The sequence below is a fragment of the Cydia splendana genome, chromosome 7, assembly GCF_910591565.1.
Source record: "Cydia splendana chromosome 7, ilCydSple1.2, whole genome shotgun sequence".
Lineage (NCBI taxonomy): Eukaryota > Metazoa > Arthropoda > Insecta > Lepidoptera > Tortricidae > Cydia > Cydia splendana.
In genome coordinates, this window is record NC_085966.1 from 19,563,714 (window position 1) to 19,582,024 (window position 18,311).

The 18,311-nt window shown below is 39.1% G+C and overlaps 1 protein-coding gene across 1 annotated transcript in view; it reads left to right on the plus strand.

Annotated features, from left to right (window-relative positions):
• LOC134792393 (indian hedgehog protein) overlaps positions 1-18,311 on the plus strand; it is a 65,948-nt gene that overhangs the window by 23,556 nt on the left and 24,081 nt on the right. Inside the window, exon 2 of the mRNA XM_063763686.1 lies at positions 17,424-17,685. Coding sequence (XP_063619756.1) covers positions 17,424-17,685 — 262 coding nt within the window. The remainder of the gene's footprint in view (positions 1-17,423; positions 17,686-18,311) is intronic.

The window sequence follows — 18,311 nt, forward strand, 5'->3', positions numbered from 1 at the left end:
CACATTTATTGGAGGTTTAGTAAGAGACGAATAATACATTTCTACCCAATGACGACAGAAAACAACGTCGTATTTGTAAATACAGTCAGAACAAACTATCCATCACCAGCGGTTGTTTCTCGTAATGTTCTCTTCTCTAGTTATAGAACCCATTTACATACCCAAAACCAATAGCTGCTAGCATATGTTTATGAAACTGCCCAACGTTATTTATGAAATGCTTCTGTTCACGACTTTCCAGGTCAGGAATGTTAATCGGTACTTTTCTCTTTAAACGACTCGCGTTTCTACCTGAAAATTTAATTGCACATGAAAAGGTCACAATAAATAATACAGGGCTCCTGTTACAACTCGTTAATGCCTTAGGTTGTAATTAAAATATCCGATTGTCGTCTCGGCGGGACGATATAAAGAAATGTCAAATCGGTCACCGTTTTGAACCGAATCGCCTTGAGATTGTCGCCGGCGACAGCTCAGTAACGTGACACTGGCCTTAGTATTTTCTCGTTATTACTTCGATGTTTAGTGGAAGCCGTCGTTATTTGGTCTAGAAACGATTGTCCGGAGGAGAACAATGAGGGCGACAGCCGCGATTAATAAACTAATGTGTGTAATTGTTTTTGCGCGGCGCTCGGTGCGTTCGCGTCATTATTTTGACTATGAGCGATCGACTTCGTGCCTCCGATAAGGCACACGCTCGCGGTCGTGATTTTGTTTCATTGTGCACTTATTGTTATTAAATGTCGCGGGAAAGTCGAGCTTCCGTATTTAGAGCTGGTTGGCTGATAGAATCGTACCCTGTCATATACCAATTTGTCTTTTTAAGACAAGCACGGCAGAGTAGGTAGTTACAGATACCTAGGCTGCATTATTTATTTCATATTAATATGTATAAGTAATTTCTCAGTCTCTCTAAACTTGAAATCTCCCGACATACCTATATATTTGACTTAGCATTTTTCAGAAACCACGTACCTACCCATTAGTTGGCCCATATAAGGACAGCTTGCGCGAATAATTAATTAATCTACCGCAAATCAAGTAGGTACCTACATTCTTGAATAATAAGGGCAAGAGTTTAAAAATGTGGGTAGGTACTGCAGTCACTATATTATTATAAGACTTATGTATTTAATTTAGTATGTAGGTACTTAATTTACTTATATTATCAAAATTATCATTGACTATCAATCTGGGGGCACGGTAGTGCCCCCGCCATCGCCAAGACGATAAATAATTGAATAGATGTTAATTAGATAGTTACCTACTTGTAAATATTACAATGATAGTTTACAATATTTATTATAACGAGGTGTCCTCGAGAGATTGAGATAAGTACCTAATGTATTAAACTATTAGTCATGAAATGCATTAAGGAATATTTACCTACCATTTGTTTTCATTCTCAATCAAGGATTACATTTATTAATCCAAACCCCTCTATCATATCTCAACAATGTTTCTCTAATGGAATGTATCGGCATTGTCTAAACAGATGGGAAGAGATTCCACTCAAACGGGTCGACTTTTTGCTCCGAGCGCGGAATTTCGCAGCAGTTAAGGTTCAAACTCGCTTGCAGGGTATCGAATTAAATTTGAGAGTTATCTGGGTGAGTTTGTAAGCAGTGTTTGATGGCAATAAATTATCGTGTCGGAACACAAAAGATGGCATTGTGGCACACGGCGACGTCCGATAACGATCTAGCGGCCGGCCGGCCGCGACACACCCCAGCTAATCCTTTAAATTACACGTGACATGGCATGAGACAATAACCACTTGTAATTTTACTGTCCATTGTTACTATTCCGATCTGTGGTAAGCCACATAGTCGAATTAGCTATGCAATTGTAGGTAAATAACAATTGGGTCAATATGAAACACTGAGTGTCTTAGTATTGAGACGAAACAAATATATTATAATTGTAACATACTTAAATCTGACTACTGTCGTAATACCTTTAGCCAGCTCGGAATTCCGTCCAGTTTTAATAACTCAAAATTAAGTTTCTTTTTTATTACACAAGACTAAGCTCAATAAGGCTGGTATTGTGGCGGTGTGTTTAAGTATTTAAGGATTTATAAGTACCTATTTATTATGCACCCACGAAACGGGAACAAATATCCATGCTCATCGCACATAAATGCTGTTACCTTTTGAACCCGGGACCATCGGCTTCATAGGCAGTGTCACTACCGACTATATACATATATGCAATGTTATGCAAGACAGTACGGATATGATGGTCGTTCTTGTCTACGTGACAGCGTGATAAAACGGTGTCCGTCACTTTCTATCCCACGGTGTTAAACAGTGACAGTTATTTTATCACGTGGATAAAGATGGATAAAGGTATCCATAATACGCCGACTGGTCGTCTAAAGGTTTATTCTAGTGGACACAAAAGTTTAGTCCTCCAATTGTTGTCGCTAGCATTGTTTTGATAAACGATCTGAGTCCAGCGCCGTGGCTGTGGCGACAGCGCGGGCGCAGGCGACACGCTCTCGTGTTCGGCACTCGTCGTTTTATGTCCAATTAATTTAAATAATAGCCCCCAACCTACCTGCGAAACCACGACCCTTCCAGTTTTATCGTCACGGGGGCTATTTTTATATCATTCGAAATCATGTTCTTTGACTATTGAGACTAATAAATTGTTTTTGGAGTACATATATTAATAATAAACATACATACTTACCTTATTTAGGTATTGCATAGCGGTTTTAATGACGATCGACTATGTTATATAATTTTATTACGACTTCGCTGGTCGTTGTGAATTTTGTTAAGTAAAATAAAATAAAATATGACTGTTAGTGTAAAACAGGGCATGGTCGCCCAGACTATGTGCGAAAATGTTGCAATTTGACATAAGTACGCCGTAAATTATGTCATCGACTTAGTTAACGACCGAGATGACACTGTAGTTTGAGTTGCAGTATCCTAGGTACAGTAGGTACAGTTACCTGCAATCATATGTTACACAACGAATGCCGCAAAAATATCTGACACGATCTCATTTGTAGAGCGTATCACATATTTTTACGGCCTTCAAAGAGTAACATATTATTGCAGGTGACTGTACAGTCGACGTCAACATACATTTTTCGGAGTAAGGTGCAAAACTGTAAACATATCTTTGACGTCGACTGTAAACAACAAGCTATGTATTGGCTAGGTTCGGGTAGCTAAATTATACAACCTAGGGCCTAAAAGTGGCACAAACTAATAAACGAATGAAAAGGTTAAGGTACTAAAATAAACACCTGCATATACTACATATAGGTACCTACACCTACTTTAGACAGATATTAACTTTTTACCGTTAGGTACACAACAAATAAAAGCACGGACTAGATTGAAAACTAAAACTATTAGCATTTCCTAATTTAAACTACCGCGGGCTTAGTACAGGGGTGAATCAACTTTTAAATGTCCACATGATGAAATTATGGATTTTTATTTTTTATTTTTTTTTTATTGTCCATATTTATATATTTTAATTAAAATATACTTTTGTCTTGTTTATGATTATGTATAAAGCAGAGCTGTTTCTTTAAGAATTTAGTGAATTTGACGAAATAAATTCACCAGCCCAAATCTGCCCTGTCCGCTGGACCACTATCCAAAAGTATTTTTAAACAAACTAGACATCAATTATTGTTTAAACAATTATTTTAGTTACATTAATTAAACAATGCAGTATAATTTTTAATCTTCATATATGGCATACTTATACTCACGAAATTTCACAATATTTCCCTAAAAATAGTCCCCTGGACAACTCTTATTTTACATAATCGGAACTTTTTAATTAAAACGCGAAATAGTTACAGTAATGTAAGAAAATTGCTCCTGCTACTTTGTTTTATATTGTGTTATTGTATTATCAAAAAATTATGAACTGCTATTGAATTTAAAAAGAAAAAAATAATGATATGTGTTTTTCAATTTAGGGACATCTTAGTTGTCCCATAGACATATCTGGTTGTCCAATGGAAATATTAATAATAAATCTTAAAGAGGGTCCTAAATGAAACAAATTTAATAAAATATCAGAAAGCACTAACATATATATGTACGTTAGTGCTTTCTGATACTTTATTGAATTTGTTACAGACCCTATAAAAAATCTTATCACATTGTTTTTGTCCAAGGGACACTTCCGTTGTCCAAGTGACTAGTTGTCTGAGGGACTTATCTAAAACTTTGAGCCGTATAATAAATACTAAAGATTTTTTGTGTTTATTTCACCCTTACGGTAAAATATATGTAAAATAGTATCTGGTACAATACAATTTATTGTAATATGTTAATTATTTATGTATTTGTGCCAGTGGTCCGATGGACATATAATAAAGCCACCCACACTCTCCAACAGTACTCAACCGACTGATGCCGCGAGTTTCGTGTAATCAAAAGGGCGGGTAGGCCTATCTGCTTACCAGAAATTTGAACTTGGCGAAGATAGTTCAAGGGACAAAATATAAACGCAAGAAATTCATAAACCGTTACATGCAAACATAACAAATCGGTATGTTTCATTGATTATACTTATCCATAAAAATGATTATGTGTTTAAATATCAATTCCTCAACAGTATTTTTTCATGATACAAAGTTTTATGGTGCACTGTAGCAAGGGGACAATCTGTCCTACTATGGAAAACCAACTTTTGGTCTTTTGGACAATCAATAAAAAACGGGTAAATTGTAAAACAAAATGATATGTTCTGTAATAAAATGGTAGATAATATTAATAGGAACATAACGGAATACTAAAAAAACTCATACTCTTATATACATTTGTATTATCGATCAGGGACTCTATACGTGTGATGTTTCGCACATAAAAGTTGATTCACCCACAGTTACCTGCAATAACATGTAACTCAATGAAGGCCGCAAAAATATGTGACACGCTCCTTTGGCTCCTATAAATAAGATCATGTCAGATATATTGGCAGCCTTCGTTGTGTAACATATTATTGCAGGTGATGACCGATAGTCGCACACGTTGGGAAAAGTTTATTCGTGCCATCTTATCCTGTCTTAACCCTTTACAGCGTTCGTGGTCAACGGGTGACTGAACGCTGTAAAGGGTTCGAAACTTCGGGATGTAGTAAGAATTCAGTATACGCGATATAATCCGTTTCAATAGTTTTATTTCAAGAATAACTATCGCGGTAACCGAAGACAATAGTGTGAATTGATTTTCATATGGTAAAAACAACTGTTTAAGTTAGATATAACATGGCAGGTAATTCACCGCTTTAATCGATTCAGTATCTTACTTCATCATTAGCAATTTGTCATTTAAATGACGGATGCTCGACGTGCACGTGAATAAATAAATTAGCGTCTCTCAAAAGTGAAATTGATATTAGTAGCTCGGAGGTCGCTCATTGTGTGTCTCGGGACATTTGTCTACTATTATCATTTCGGGACCGGTTTTTTCATGTACCTGTCTACATGGCGCCTAACTATTCATATTCAAATTCGACTCTCGTGTCGTAATTCCTAACATTTATATACAATTGTGTAAGCCGATTGAACGGTGATTTCGAGTCGATCTGAATGTGAAGTGAGATTAATCGGTGTTTGCCCAGTCGATTGAAGTGCGATTATAGCGAAGTGTTTTAGTTAGCGTGATCTAACGAGGTATCGGGAGGAGCAGGGTGCGTGCGGCTGTTGTGACGTGTGGCCAATGGTGGAGGCTGCGCCGGCGCAGGCCGGGGTCCCGCTGCGCGGCTGCGCGGGTCAGCCGGCTTATTCATTAGCGCAGTGTTCCTCCCACCGCCGCCGCTCATTTTGTTTTATTTATGGCCGCCGAGCCGAGGTGAGACCCCAATTTCGCATACGCCTGTGGCTCGATAATTATACCCTAGCCACGGCTGAAAAAGGACGCCATTTTATATTCAATTTAACCTTCTCGCCGCCGTCCTTGGGCTCGAACTCGAAATGGTACGTATGCAAAATTAGGGCTATTACAAGTTACAAAAATGTATCCGACATGCTGCATACATTTTTTGCTGTTGCACTCGTTTTATATGGAGTTAGGTGAGTGCAGCCTTGTATAGGTCGGTAATATTCCTGTATAATGTATCGGGTAATCGCCTGTCGCGAATCATGCATATTAATATGTTCTATTTATCGCTGATGTTATCTGCCAGCTAGCTGTGCTGCATGTGTACTTGTGTAGGTATAAAAGTAGTCGGAAAATGTTTAAAATTATGCAGGTCGCGGCCGTTTACGTAGATTTTCTTTTTTGCCTTCAGGCTGTAGCATGTGATGCAGTTTTTTCGTAGGATAAGTAATCGATCAAAAAATGTTTGGAAATTTATGAGTCTTTAAGTTATTTATTAATTAACGGTAAAGCATTCGTAATAACACCATTAAATATCACTTAGTTTTCAGGAAATTCTGGAACCTACATACATATTCCAGTTACTAATTCATAAAAAGCTTTACTTGTTGTGTTATTTATAGGGTCGAATTAAATTTATTGGAGAGCGATATCCTTCCTAAAATGAAACAAGAATGCCCAAGAGACCCGGTGGCAAAAAGCTCTCTCGTGTCCGCGATGCCGAGATAACCCTAAACTGAGCATTTGTTATCCTTATCTCGCGCGGAGCGTGGCTAATGTGGCTGCGCGCAGATACACCCGATCGATTTATGTCGTCCTGCCAGTTGGCACCCACGACAAATTGATAATTAATTTTCAACCGTTTCCTTTGATCGACCCGATGTTTGCGAGCTCCGTGACTACCGTTAAACGGGCCTATAAAGCAAAAGTCCTAATAAATGTATCATTTAATTAAATCCTTGATCGATTTGGATATTGAAATAAATTTGCACTGACGGTCCGTAGAAGGCAGGCAACTGAGGCAACAACAATGGTCTGTGAGTGATGTGTAGTTGGGAGCCGCGCTAAGCCCAGACGAACTATGACTGTTCGTCGCTGCAAAGTTTATACTCCTTTTTGGCTTCGAGTGAGAGAAGCTATGCATTGTTCCCCGATAAGCGGTATAAATAATCGTCTCCTCCAACTGATGGACGCCGCGGGCCGGAGCTTCTTCGAGAATTATTGTCTATTTCCTTGGGACACACCCGCGGCCAACTCATTCGTCTTTTACAATGAGCTTTTGTGTTTAATGTACATACTGAGCTATCCTAACATTTTTATTTCGCAAATTGAATGAAGAAATGGTTAAACCGTAGGCATTTATAAGTTTTGCGTCACTTTACGCGTATTCTTGGATTTTATCGTCCCTAGTACCAGCTATGACGTATTGTTTTCCTCATTGTCAATTAAATGAAAGCAATAAAGATAAATGTTGTGGAAAGTGATGCGTAATCAAAGAGTTATGTGCAGCGCGGGCCGAGCGGTTTTCCCACGCCCGCGCGTCCACAGACAAAGACTCCACCTAATGGACGCCCATTGATAAAAACAGTTACTACCTCTGAGATTTACGTATTAAAACTAATTTTATATAGGTTTCTGGAGATAGTTTGGACATCCTTTAAAGTTTAATGGCTCTGCGGGATCTCCCCCTGGGTATGTAAGTACTAAGTAGCATGTACATATTTCTATTACTTACGTGACGTTAGGTACTTACACATTAGTTTGTTATTTATTACTACGTGATGTAAATGAATCATAGGTGAAGTAACAATAATTGTCAATATTTCTAATAATTAATGATTCAGTGTCAGTTTTAGTCATTATAAATCATACGTATAGGTTATTGACATTGTTGCAACATATGTTTTATTTTAAAACAATGTCAAATAGGTATTCGAGATGAACGTAACCAAGTGGAAGCGACCGCAGCGTATCCTGTATCAAATACTCTCGATAAGATATCGGGATGTTCGAAGCGCGTTAGTGTTACTAATAAAAAACAATATTTTTAGGTACTCGTTCGCCAACTTAACTGAACGGTCGAAATTCAATCAATAGCAATTATCAGTATTATCACGAAGAGTTACGGTCCTAAATTCACCAAAAATCTTTAAATTTTGGCTTTGGTTTACTTGGCGCTCGCAAAAAATCCTGGCCTCTGTCATCGGTTGATTTTGTCAAGTTGCTGAAGATATCGATTTTGATTTGAGCACCGAAAGCGATCTGGAAATTTGGAACCTTTTATGTAACCCGATAGGGGCCGCGCTCGCGCCGGCGCGTCGTCGCTACGCATACCCGGACCTTACCGAAGTGAAATTCCATATACCCCAGTTCGACATTATCTTAACCTTTAAAATGAGCGATAAACTCTACAAAAAGTATAAATATGTAAACAAAAACAAAACAGGCGCGACTTATCGCCTCTTCTCGACACGGTAGTCGTTTCACACTGATTATTTGAAAATAAAAGACATGTGTCATAAAAATATGCGTGTCAAGCGACACGTTGCCCCACAAAGCGCCTCGAACAGTGTTTAATCCTTTGAAACAATGCTAATGGATGTGCGCAAAGCGAGCCGCCCTAAGACCTGTCAGCGCCGCGCGGCACTCGCCCCGCTGCCTCAACTTAACGCTTCGCTAGCCACCAATAAAGTTGACATTAAATTAGAGCTTTTATTCCTTTTTTCCCTGAAAGCACGGCATTGTAAATAAATATTTTATTAAACGTGTTCACTGGACGCATTTTAGTGTGAGCGATGAACACGGGTTCACGTCAAAACATCTTTATCAGGTTATTTGTCTTATAAAATATTATCAAGAGGCTCTCCGGGACCGTCAGCAAAAGAGGACCTTTAGTGTGATACGTGTGCGACTGTTTATTTTACACCCACGTGATGTGATGTGATCACTTCGCTTTGAGCCGGGGATAAACAATAATAGCGTCGATTACGTGTCTTATTTTTTGTGTGGAGATGAGTTTTCGATGAGAGCGGCTGGTTAGGTGTGAAGCGAGCGCAGACCGTACCCGAGATTAAAGCCCCTGCTACACGGCAGCCGACAAGCCCCCAAACCGCGTGGCCTTGGTCTGTCCCGGACCGTGTAGACAGTTGTTACCAACAAAATTTCGTTTGACCTCCGGACGCCCTTGGCATGCGAGCGCGCGCCAGCGACCGCGGTCTGAGCGGTCGGTCCGGAACCGTGTAGCCGCCCGACGCCGACCGCACTAGGCCATTTCGCTTGAAGGACGCGCCGTGTGCGCTCGTGTGGTTAATAGACATGCCATGGGTACTCAGTAGCATTTCTAATAATTTATCAAATATTTTCCTCTTCATTCTCAGAAAGTTATATATGTCCCCGTAGCGTAGTCCAGCGAATTCATTAACCCTTCGAGTGGCATTGTCCTCCTCGAGGTCTCTACGGTAAGTGGCGGTGGCCGCGAGACGGACAGACATAACAAGCCGGTTGAGTGGCGCAGCCATTTTGGAAAAATATACGTCAAGTGGCGGGGCCTCAACGGGTGATAATCGCGAATTTGGCGCGTGTTAGAAATATGACAGTTTCCCAAAAAAAATCTATGAATGATATATACAAACTATATATCACTGAATTCAGCATAAAATGGGTTATTTGATTGTATACCAATGAATTCTATTCTATTTATGTGAATTATGCTAGACTTGTTCTAATCTCATATTACCAATTTTTTTCTACTTTCATTTATAAATACGTATAGTTACGAAATAAAACAATTGATTGTAGAAAAAGCAGTCTTTATGACAAAACAATACATTTAACACGATTCACACAGTTTATTCCACTTTGTATCAGTGCGTATTCCGTTTGAATGTTCGCGGCTCGACGACGGTCGGCGCGTAATGGGCTAGGTGGGGCAGGAACATCACGTCATTTCTAACAAACTTTGTTTTACGCGGGAATTCGACCGTTAAGGAATACCATCCTTGTTTATTGACGAATGCATCTTGCAAGAGTGAGCAAGCAAGGCATATTTTTAACGGTTTTATTTTAGGCGCGAAATGCAGCGTCGCACAGAGGCCGCGAGACGGTCTCTGCCAATTACGGGCTTGTTATGACCGAACCTTCTCGCGGCCTCTGCCACGCCGAGGCATATTTAAAAAAATGGCCGCGCCATTTGTCCTACCGTTCAACCGGAGGTGCTGCCACCCGAAGGGTTAAGTTGAAATGACTCAACAAATGCCGTTTTTTGAGCCAGCGTTTAATTCATATACCCTTTTCTTTTTTTTCAAACTTTTTATTAACTTGCAATATACCTAATCGTAAGTATGTAAATATGTTTGTACGGGTCAAATCTTGCAAGTTAAATTAGACCCACTTTCTAGTTTCCGATGGAGCTGAAAATTTGCATAAGTACATATATAAGTCGGGTGACAATGCATTATTATGGTACCATAGAGCTGATCTGATGATGGAGACAGGAGGTGGCCATAGGAACCCTGTGATAGAACAACGCGACCTAATTGTGTTTGGGGTTTTTAGAATTGTCTCGACGAGTATTAGTTGCCTCTGGAAAGAAAAGTACAGTCAGCGATAAAAGCTTGTACCAAAAATTATTTTTTTGCCATAAACTTATTTTTTTGTCATTGCACTAGTATGAGTAGGTAGGTTATGAAATTTGGCGCCGCGACCAATAAGTTTTGCTGCCCCAGAAGTGAAGGAAGAAAAACAAAATGCAATCCGCCAGGGGTGGCTTACGCCGCCCTTAGGGTCATACGCCACTGAGTAGGTACTAATGCCACGCCAACTTTCTGAAAGGTTAGGGGCCATTTTGTGCGCTTGCAATACGTGTTGTCCGTCCGCGAGTTCTGAACACACTGTGGTTTGCCACCGTCTAGCCAGACAACTCAAACGGACCCACACACCAAGGACAGACCAAGGTCAGACGGTTAGTAGGCTTGTCGGCTGCCGTGTAGCAGGGGCTTAAACCGCGGCGCGCGCGCTGGCGCGGACGCAACGCGATGCGACAGCTGGAATCGTGAACTTCTGATACGATGATAAATCAATAACTCATGCTAGTACAGCTCATTTGCTTTTTCTCCGTCAAGCGGAATAGTTAAAGACGTAGCTTTTTCAGTTAACATTCCCGATTGTATCGTAGTGATCTTTAGCGTTTTTGCCGTTTCTACTTAGTTAATATTTGACTAACGGTAAAGTATTATTTAAACGTTCATCTTCTTGTTAGTTCGTTTCTTTTGCAGTTGTACCTTACAGCTTACAGGTTAACGAGTAAGAAGCTTATTAAAGCATTTTAATATACATAACAAATAACAATGCACTAAAACTTAATGCAATCCGTAAAATGCTCATTGTTGCCGTGACCAGGCGACAAATTTGATTTATTTTGAGAATATCTGATGGTGAAGCAACCATGTATCTATAAACAGTTTGTTAAAAATGGTTACATATCCGCCAATTGTCAAACTTTCGCAATTAGGTATATGGATTCGCGATTGAGCTGTCTAAAACAGTAGAATTTGTAGAGTATCGCAATTAGACATACGGTGTCCCAGAATTCGCGATTGAGCTGTCTTAAAAACTATAGAATTTGCAATTCAACCCAACAGCCTCGTATGCAGTGGAAAATGCTCGCATGGAACCTGAGCGGCACACGGTCCTCAAGTAAAAGCGCGACCGGTCGGCGGGAGGAAGGGGCGTTGCAATCACGGAGGCACTTGTCGCGTTTTCATCACCTGCGCAAAAGTAACGTAATTATGGATGCAAATCGATCTCCAGTTATCGAGCCGGCGAGTTGACGCAGTAAATTAGCGATACACCGCTTAATGTTTATGGCGGCTGGGTACTTAACGGAACGGGGAGTACCTATTACGTGAGCTGCCAGGAAAATTATATGCACTAAGTAGGTGTGCTGTGGAAATATATGCAGCTTAGAGTGTAAATATGCTGCAGTATGTTTTACAAGGAATCTAATATAAATGCATAGGTACCTGAAATGATACATACAATTTGAAATAATTACCTACATTGTACGCATACGTAAAATTTTATTTAAACTACTACTTTTACTACTTACTTTTACTTAAGTACTTGTTTAAGGTATGCATTTTATACATATTATTATCATATAAACTAGTACATAATTGATGCACATAATAATTACAATTATACATTATGTAAGTATATTGTAACTTTGTTTATTACCACAATTCAGTTCCTAGCTTTTTTTAATTTTCAATCACCAATTTTCTCAGAACACCTTATGATACAACATATTTCTAGTAAAAAGTTTCTAGAAGCCGATCAGGGTGATCAGTATAGATCCAAACGGTAAGAAACAAAAGATAAACACGAAGATCTGTCGGAAGCGAAGATTCCATAGCTCGGATGACTTGCAAGTGCGCGCATGCTCTCATTGACTCCGCCATTGACCCTGTCGGCCATCACAATAATATAAATAATGGGCTTACATCCTCTGGGCATTGAGCGAAAACCACAACATTGAAACCTTATAACAGATCGGTCTCAAGGGACGCTGTTTGTGAATGGAGGGTGTTTCTGACTTCGCACCTGGTCTTACCGAGTACCGGTATGACATTGTATAGCTTGTTTACATTTACGAACATTGATTTTTATTACAAGTATCACAATACGTTTTTACGGAATGTTTCAAGCATAACCGATCGCCACCGAAATCATAATTTAATAAAAAAATGCCATGAGTGAGATTTGAACTCTCATCTATTCTCCCTCGCCAAGGCAAGATGCTGTCGAGCTATTCTTGCTTTAGGTAAACTAGTTTTACCTACGGTATAAAATATAATAGCGTAATTGAATTTTTTTTCTCAAGAGTCTTCATTACTGTCCAAAAGATCATGTTAAAATTGTTTAAAGCAAATCATTTGACCGTAAAACTACCCAAAGGTAGTCCAAAATCTCATAACTATGGTAAAAACTAACTCGAATATCTTGGTTTAGGTCAAGGTGTGACTACTCGTATTATTTGAATTACTTAGTTCTGAGGCAACATAGTTTCAACGGTAAACACCCAGAAAATATGTAGGTACTAAAAATAAAATGTACTATTGGTTAATTAAGTGTTGATTTTGTGCACCATTGTAGTAGTATTGGACTACACTGAAAAAAATATGATATATCGAGCACACATTAAAGTGATTTCATTAAGATTAACTGCTATATACAATATCAATAAATATACGTACGTACTTACGTACGTAACGCATGAACGGTAAAATTAACTGCTTTGTTCGATAGGCTCAGGAACTGTTTAAAGCATTAAACTTTAATGCAATTTCAATTCGTGTTAATGGTTTTTTTCTCAGTGTATACCTATAGTTGAATGGTTTTACGGTATTTTATTCCTCACTCACTGAAGGATAACACAACTACTCCCATGTTTGATTGTGACAACTTCCGAAGCATGTTGAACTGTTGATCTAACACGAGGTAGGTACAGCTTCTTTCTCTCATATGTACTCAAGTAAACTCCATCATAGAAGGACACATGCTCCAGAATGAATGAAGTGTATCGTTTCATTAACACAGCCCGAGCAAACACATCGGTGTCTTGTTTCAAAAGGTTTTTTAAACAGAGTGAAAGGCATCCGCGTCTCCTTAAAAGCGTTGTTGGTTATTTTTGTTAGCGCGCCTTGAAATGCAGTTTTGTGTTCATTCAAAAAATTACATGTTTAGTGCTTGCAAAGATCTTTAAACACTTTTTGTAATACATATAATTTGGTACTTGCTAGTTTGATAATAGCCTTCTGGAACTGCAATAAGTGATAATAAAAATAAGATTTTTAGATTATACATTTATAGTTTAAACGATGTTTGCTCGATAGAATATCGATTAAACCACTAATATTTTACGTACAAAATCATATCACGTAAATGACTTTTAGCTAACAGAATCTGTCTATTTTAAGTACCTACTTATGTTGTTAATCTAGGCCAAATGTTTCCCGAGATATATCTCCTAACACCTCTTAATAACTAAGCGCTTAGCAGTAATAAACCTTCTAATCCACAGAACGTACCACCACTATCTATAAAAGTAAGTAGTAAGCAAATGAATACAGCGGAGCGTGTCGACAGCGGCGTCGACAACAAAGATGATATTTTTCGTGGACAAACAACGAAGGGTTCTGTCCACACGAGCAGCGGTGCATATTCATGATGTCCGACAAGTAGTGCGACACTAGCCCTGTGTACCTCCAATATTTGATTAGTATTTAGTCGCCGAATGTATAATTGAGTGTCTGTTCCGTACTAATTAGCTACGCGCGTTTTGTACTAAGAAGGCTGGTAATACATGTTTGTTTACTAGACGGATTTTCACTATACGTTTTTGGATAGGTACCTATTTTTTATTAAAATATGAGGAAATTTTATGTTGTATTAATTCACATTTTTATCTATATGTAGGTACAGTAAAAAACAGTTTAAAAAAAATAGTAACCGAAATCTTGCTTTTAAACCCCTCTTCCGGACGCAAATTACAAAATTCCAGCTAAATAAATTTGGAAGCATGATAAAAAAGTAAATTCAAAATGGCGAGCGGAAAGAGTGAGTCATATTCTGCGGTTTCCCAAACTATTTAGTGAACAGACGCTCCTCGTTCTGATTTGTGAACTCCTAATTTACTAAATTGCCTTTGAGTCACTTGAAACCGCCCAAAAAAGGTGTAGTACATAGTTATAGGCATCTTAACGTGGTCTTTTGAGTCACTTGGAGATACTTAAAATATTAGTTGTTTTAACGCCAATATAGGTATTTCAGATTAAAATCTTGGTATGTTCACACACCTCGTGTATAGAAAAAAAAATTAAATGCATCGAAATGCTTTATAATTCAAAAAATTTCTCTTAAATGTATGATCTGGTGTAATTAGTAAGTAATGTTACACAGAATACTTCAGATTTAGACACAATATTTCTATTGTTTTATAAGATTTTAGTTAGCTAGTTGAAATTTATTTTAGTATATAAAGGTATAGCATATAGGTAGTTAAAAGCTAACATGGCCGGGACCGACGGTTCGCGTTAACAAAATGAGCGGCGATACAAAAAACTGCCCTCAAGCTATTTGTAGTGGTTTCCACAAAAGACAAAAAATTGAACATCAAAAACCAGTCAGCATTGGTCGGTGCTTTTCGACTCCTGGCCTTGTACAAAAAACGATGTGTTAAGGAATGTAAAGAGCCATTTAATTATCCTAATATATTGTTATGGTCGCTGAGGGAGGCGATAATAAATTATCAAAGATATAACGCTGGGGCTAGGTGGTGAATGACGCACGTTTCAAACTTCTGTTAGGACATGTCGTTATATTATGTCGTCGCGGTGTAGTAGGTAGGTATACGGGTAACACAAGCCCGGGAGAGAGCAGCTCGCGCGCGCTCTCACGATGCTCCTGCCCTCAGTGTACGGTGCTGCTCGGTGCGATGATCCTTCGAGTTTTTATTCCCTTTTTACCTCAACTCCACCGAGCCTTGATTATGCGTCCGCAAGTGCTCGATCTGTGCAGGTAGCGATAGCGTGGCTTCACATCAAAACTTGACCTTAGGTATTCGATACGCGTTTCATTTTTTGTTCATCGCATACGAGCTTTTGATGTGTTGTAATTTGATAATTTGCGAAAACGGATTAGTGTAAATCGTGTTTGTGTAAACTGGTTTTGTGGTGGACTGGTTGTGGCTGCAGTTACATACCTGAGTGATGATAATCGTGGTGCAGGATGCATGCGAGGTGTCGGAGGCAGGCGCCCCGCCGCGCGCCCCATTGTGATCGACAGCTTGTTTACCAAAAATATGCATAATGAATTTATAATGGACCGACGGGCGTGTCGCCGCGGCCCTTGCGCCGATCGAAGCTCACTTATCGATATACCTACCAACTGAAATTGAAAAAAGAACGTAAATCCACCCACGCCGATGACAAATATCATTATGTTCGGAAGGTAAATCTTTAATGCTTCTTGCGTCATGAATTCATGATCACAACCAAATCCTGAATAGGTTATTATTATTACATGTAATCGATTTTCAAATCGTGAACGAGATATTTGAGTCGTCAAAAGTTGCGCTATTTAGATCTATTAGTAACAAAAAATATGAATAAATACACAATAATAATGTTAACGTTGCTGTGGAATGTGGATGCAATATAGGTGCGAGATGGTTAATTGCGCCACCGATGTTTTCCCACGTTAAAGTGCGCGCAGTGTTTGTTTGGCTAAACGGTTAGCATTCGATTGTTTTAGTGGAGAGTCCGCGGGCAAACACCGAGCTCCCGAGCCACCGACCCGACGCCGCCCCGCCATTGACAGCCTAGGGTTAAAACGGAATATTACTACAAATGTATAAAATTGCAAACAATGTTTTCTTAGAGTTGGTGTTTGATGTTGAGTCAGCACACCAACTCGCAGCCATTCCCAAAATAGACATTTTGGGAATTTGTAGACACGAAAAAAAACATGAATTCTGTTACAGAGCGTTAATAGTGAAATCAATTTAGAGCGGATCACAATAACTGTACCGAGACGTATGTAAGTTCTCGTAACTCTATTAGCTGAACGAAAATGTCCAAATATTCGTAGAAGTACCTACCTAATTATCTACGGTGCTCGGAGTTCCAAAGCTGGTGAGGCCGAGGGCCAGGCGGGGCGCCGTACGCCTGATTCGTTACGTCAATCTCTGTTTTTTCCACCCCGAAATCCGCATGGAGTGAGTTGACACCGCGGCACAAAGCCTCCTTGCGGCGCGCCATTGTGCGCTGCTCTTTATAAATATTGTGACATTTCCTTTATTCAGCTCGCGGAGTTATTTCACAAACAAATTGTGTCGATTCCTTTGTGAGGCGTGTTTTAATTTGATTTATTCTTTGACGACAAAATGTGAGACATCCTGTGCCGGGCGGCTGCGTTTGTTGATTTGTTAGCGCGTCTATTGGGGTTTTCTTTAGTAGGTGCAAACAAAACGCACCGCATGTCTTTAGAGTTTAGAGCATCGGATTGTCTCTGAGGTTCATTGAAAGCGCCCGACATAAGAAGGTTTTAGGCCACTGCCGCGAATTGTTGAGCAAATACTATCACGATGTGTGTGCTCGCCATTAGCGAGGACCCGCTGAGTTAGTACAATTTGCAATAGTTGAATTTCTATGTTAAACAACATCACTTTAACCGGAATACATGTTAACTACATATTTAAATACTATGACCGTACACGATGGTTTTGATTTTCCAATGTAAATATAGCTAGTCTGCAAATTTTTCCTTTTACAATAAAAACTTACATAAGAATTTAAATTAATATTACAATACATTACATTACCTACTTTCCTTAAAAAAATCATAATAATGTTTTCATTTGTCTTTGGATACTTAACAAAATAAATAAAAACATAAGTTGATTTTGATGTACTTAATTTTTTTTTTCATCATTACCACTCTTACTTTGCTGCGACCAAATTCGAATATTTAATACTAACCATAATTTTCAAAATGTTCCAGAGATGCAAAGAGAAGCTAAACACGCTCGCGATCAGCGTGATGAACCAATGGCCGGGCGTCCGTCTGCGGGTGATCGAGGGCTGGGACGAGGAGGGCTCACACTGGGAGCACTCCCTCCACTACGAGGGGCGAGCCGTGGACGTGACGACGAGCGACCGCGACCGCAGCAAGTACGGCATGCTGGCGCGGCTGGCGTACGAGGCCGGCTTCGACTGGGTGTTCTATGAGAGCCGGTCGTACATACACTGCTCGGTTAGGACAGGTGCGTATCATGTAGATACTAAACTAGACTGTAGAATAGAGAGAGCTTACACTTGAAGTATTCGCTGCAGTAAGAGGGCCCGCTGCAGGATTTTAACCTATTCATTTTCTTACAAGTCTTCTAAACTGACAAGGTGACAATCGCTTGCCGCACTATACGCTATATTACGCCATCGTCATGTTATTAACCCAGTAGGTACGAGTATCAACTACTTGTTGTATTTGAACTGCCAAATAAACATAAAACTACGATTACTTATACCTAAATTATAAACATATATGAATAGTAAGTAATTAAATAAAGCTATAATATATTTAGTTTGTAAAGAAAAATATAATACATTCATAATTTAAACATGATATAAGAATATTCCGCAAACGTTCCACAGAATATTCTTACTATAAAATGCAAAGCTTAGTTTAAAATAGCCAAACGAAGTCACGGGCAAACATTTATGCGCCAAATTAATGCTAAAACCGACCAACAAAACATTGGCATAAATGAATAAAGATTTACAAATTGAACATCGCGAAACAATGCCCGGGAAACCTGCTTCTTTAGCGACGCGCACTATGAGCCTTATTCGACATTGTTTTTTGACAGCTTGTAACATTACTATTAGAATA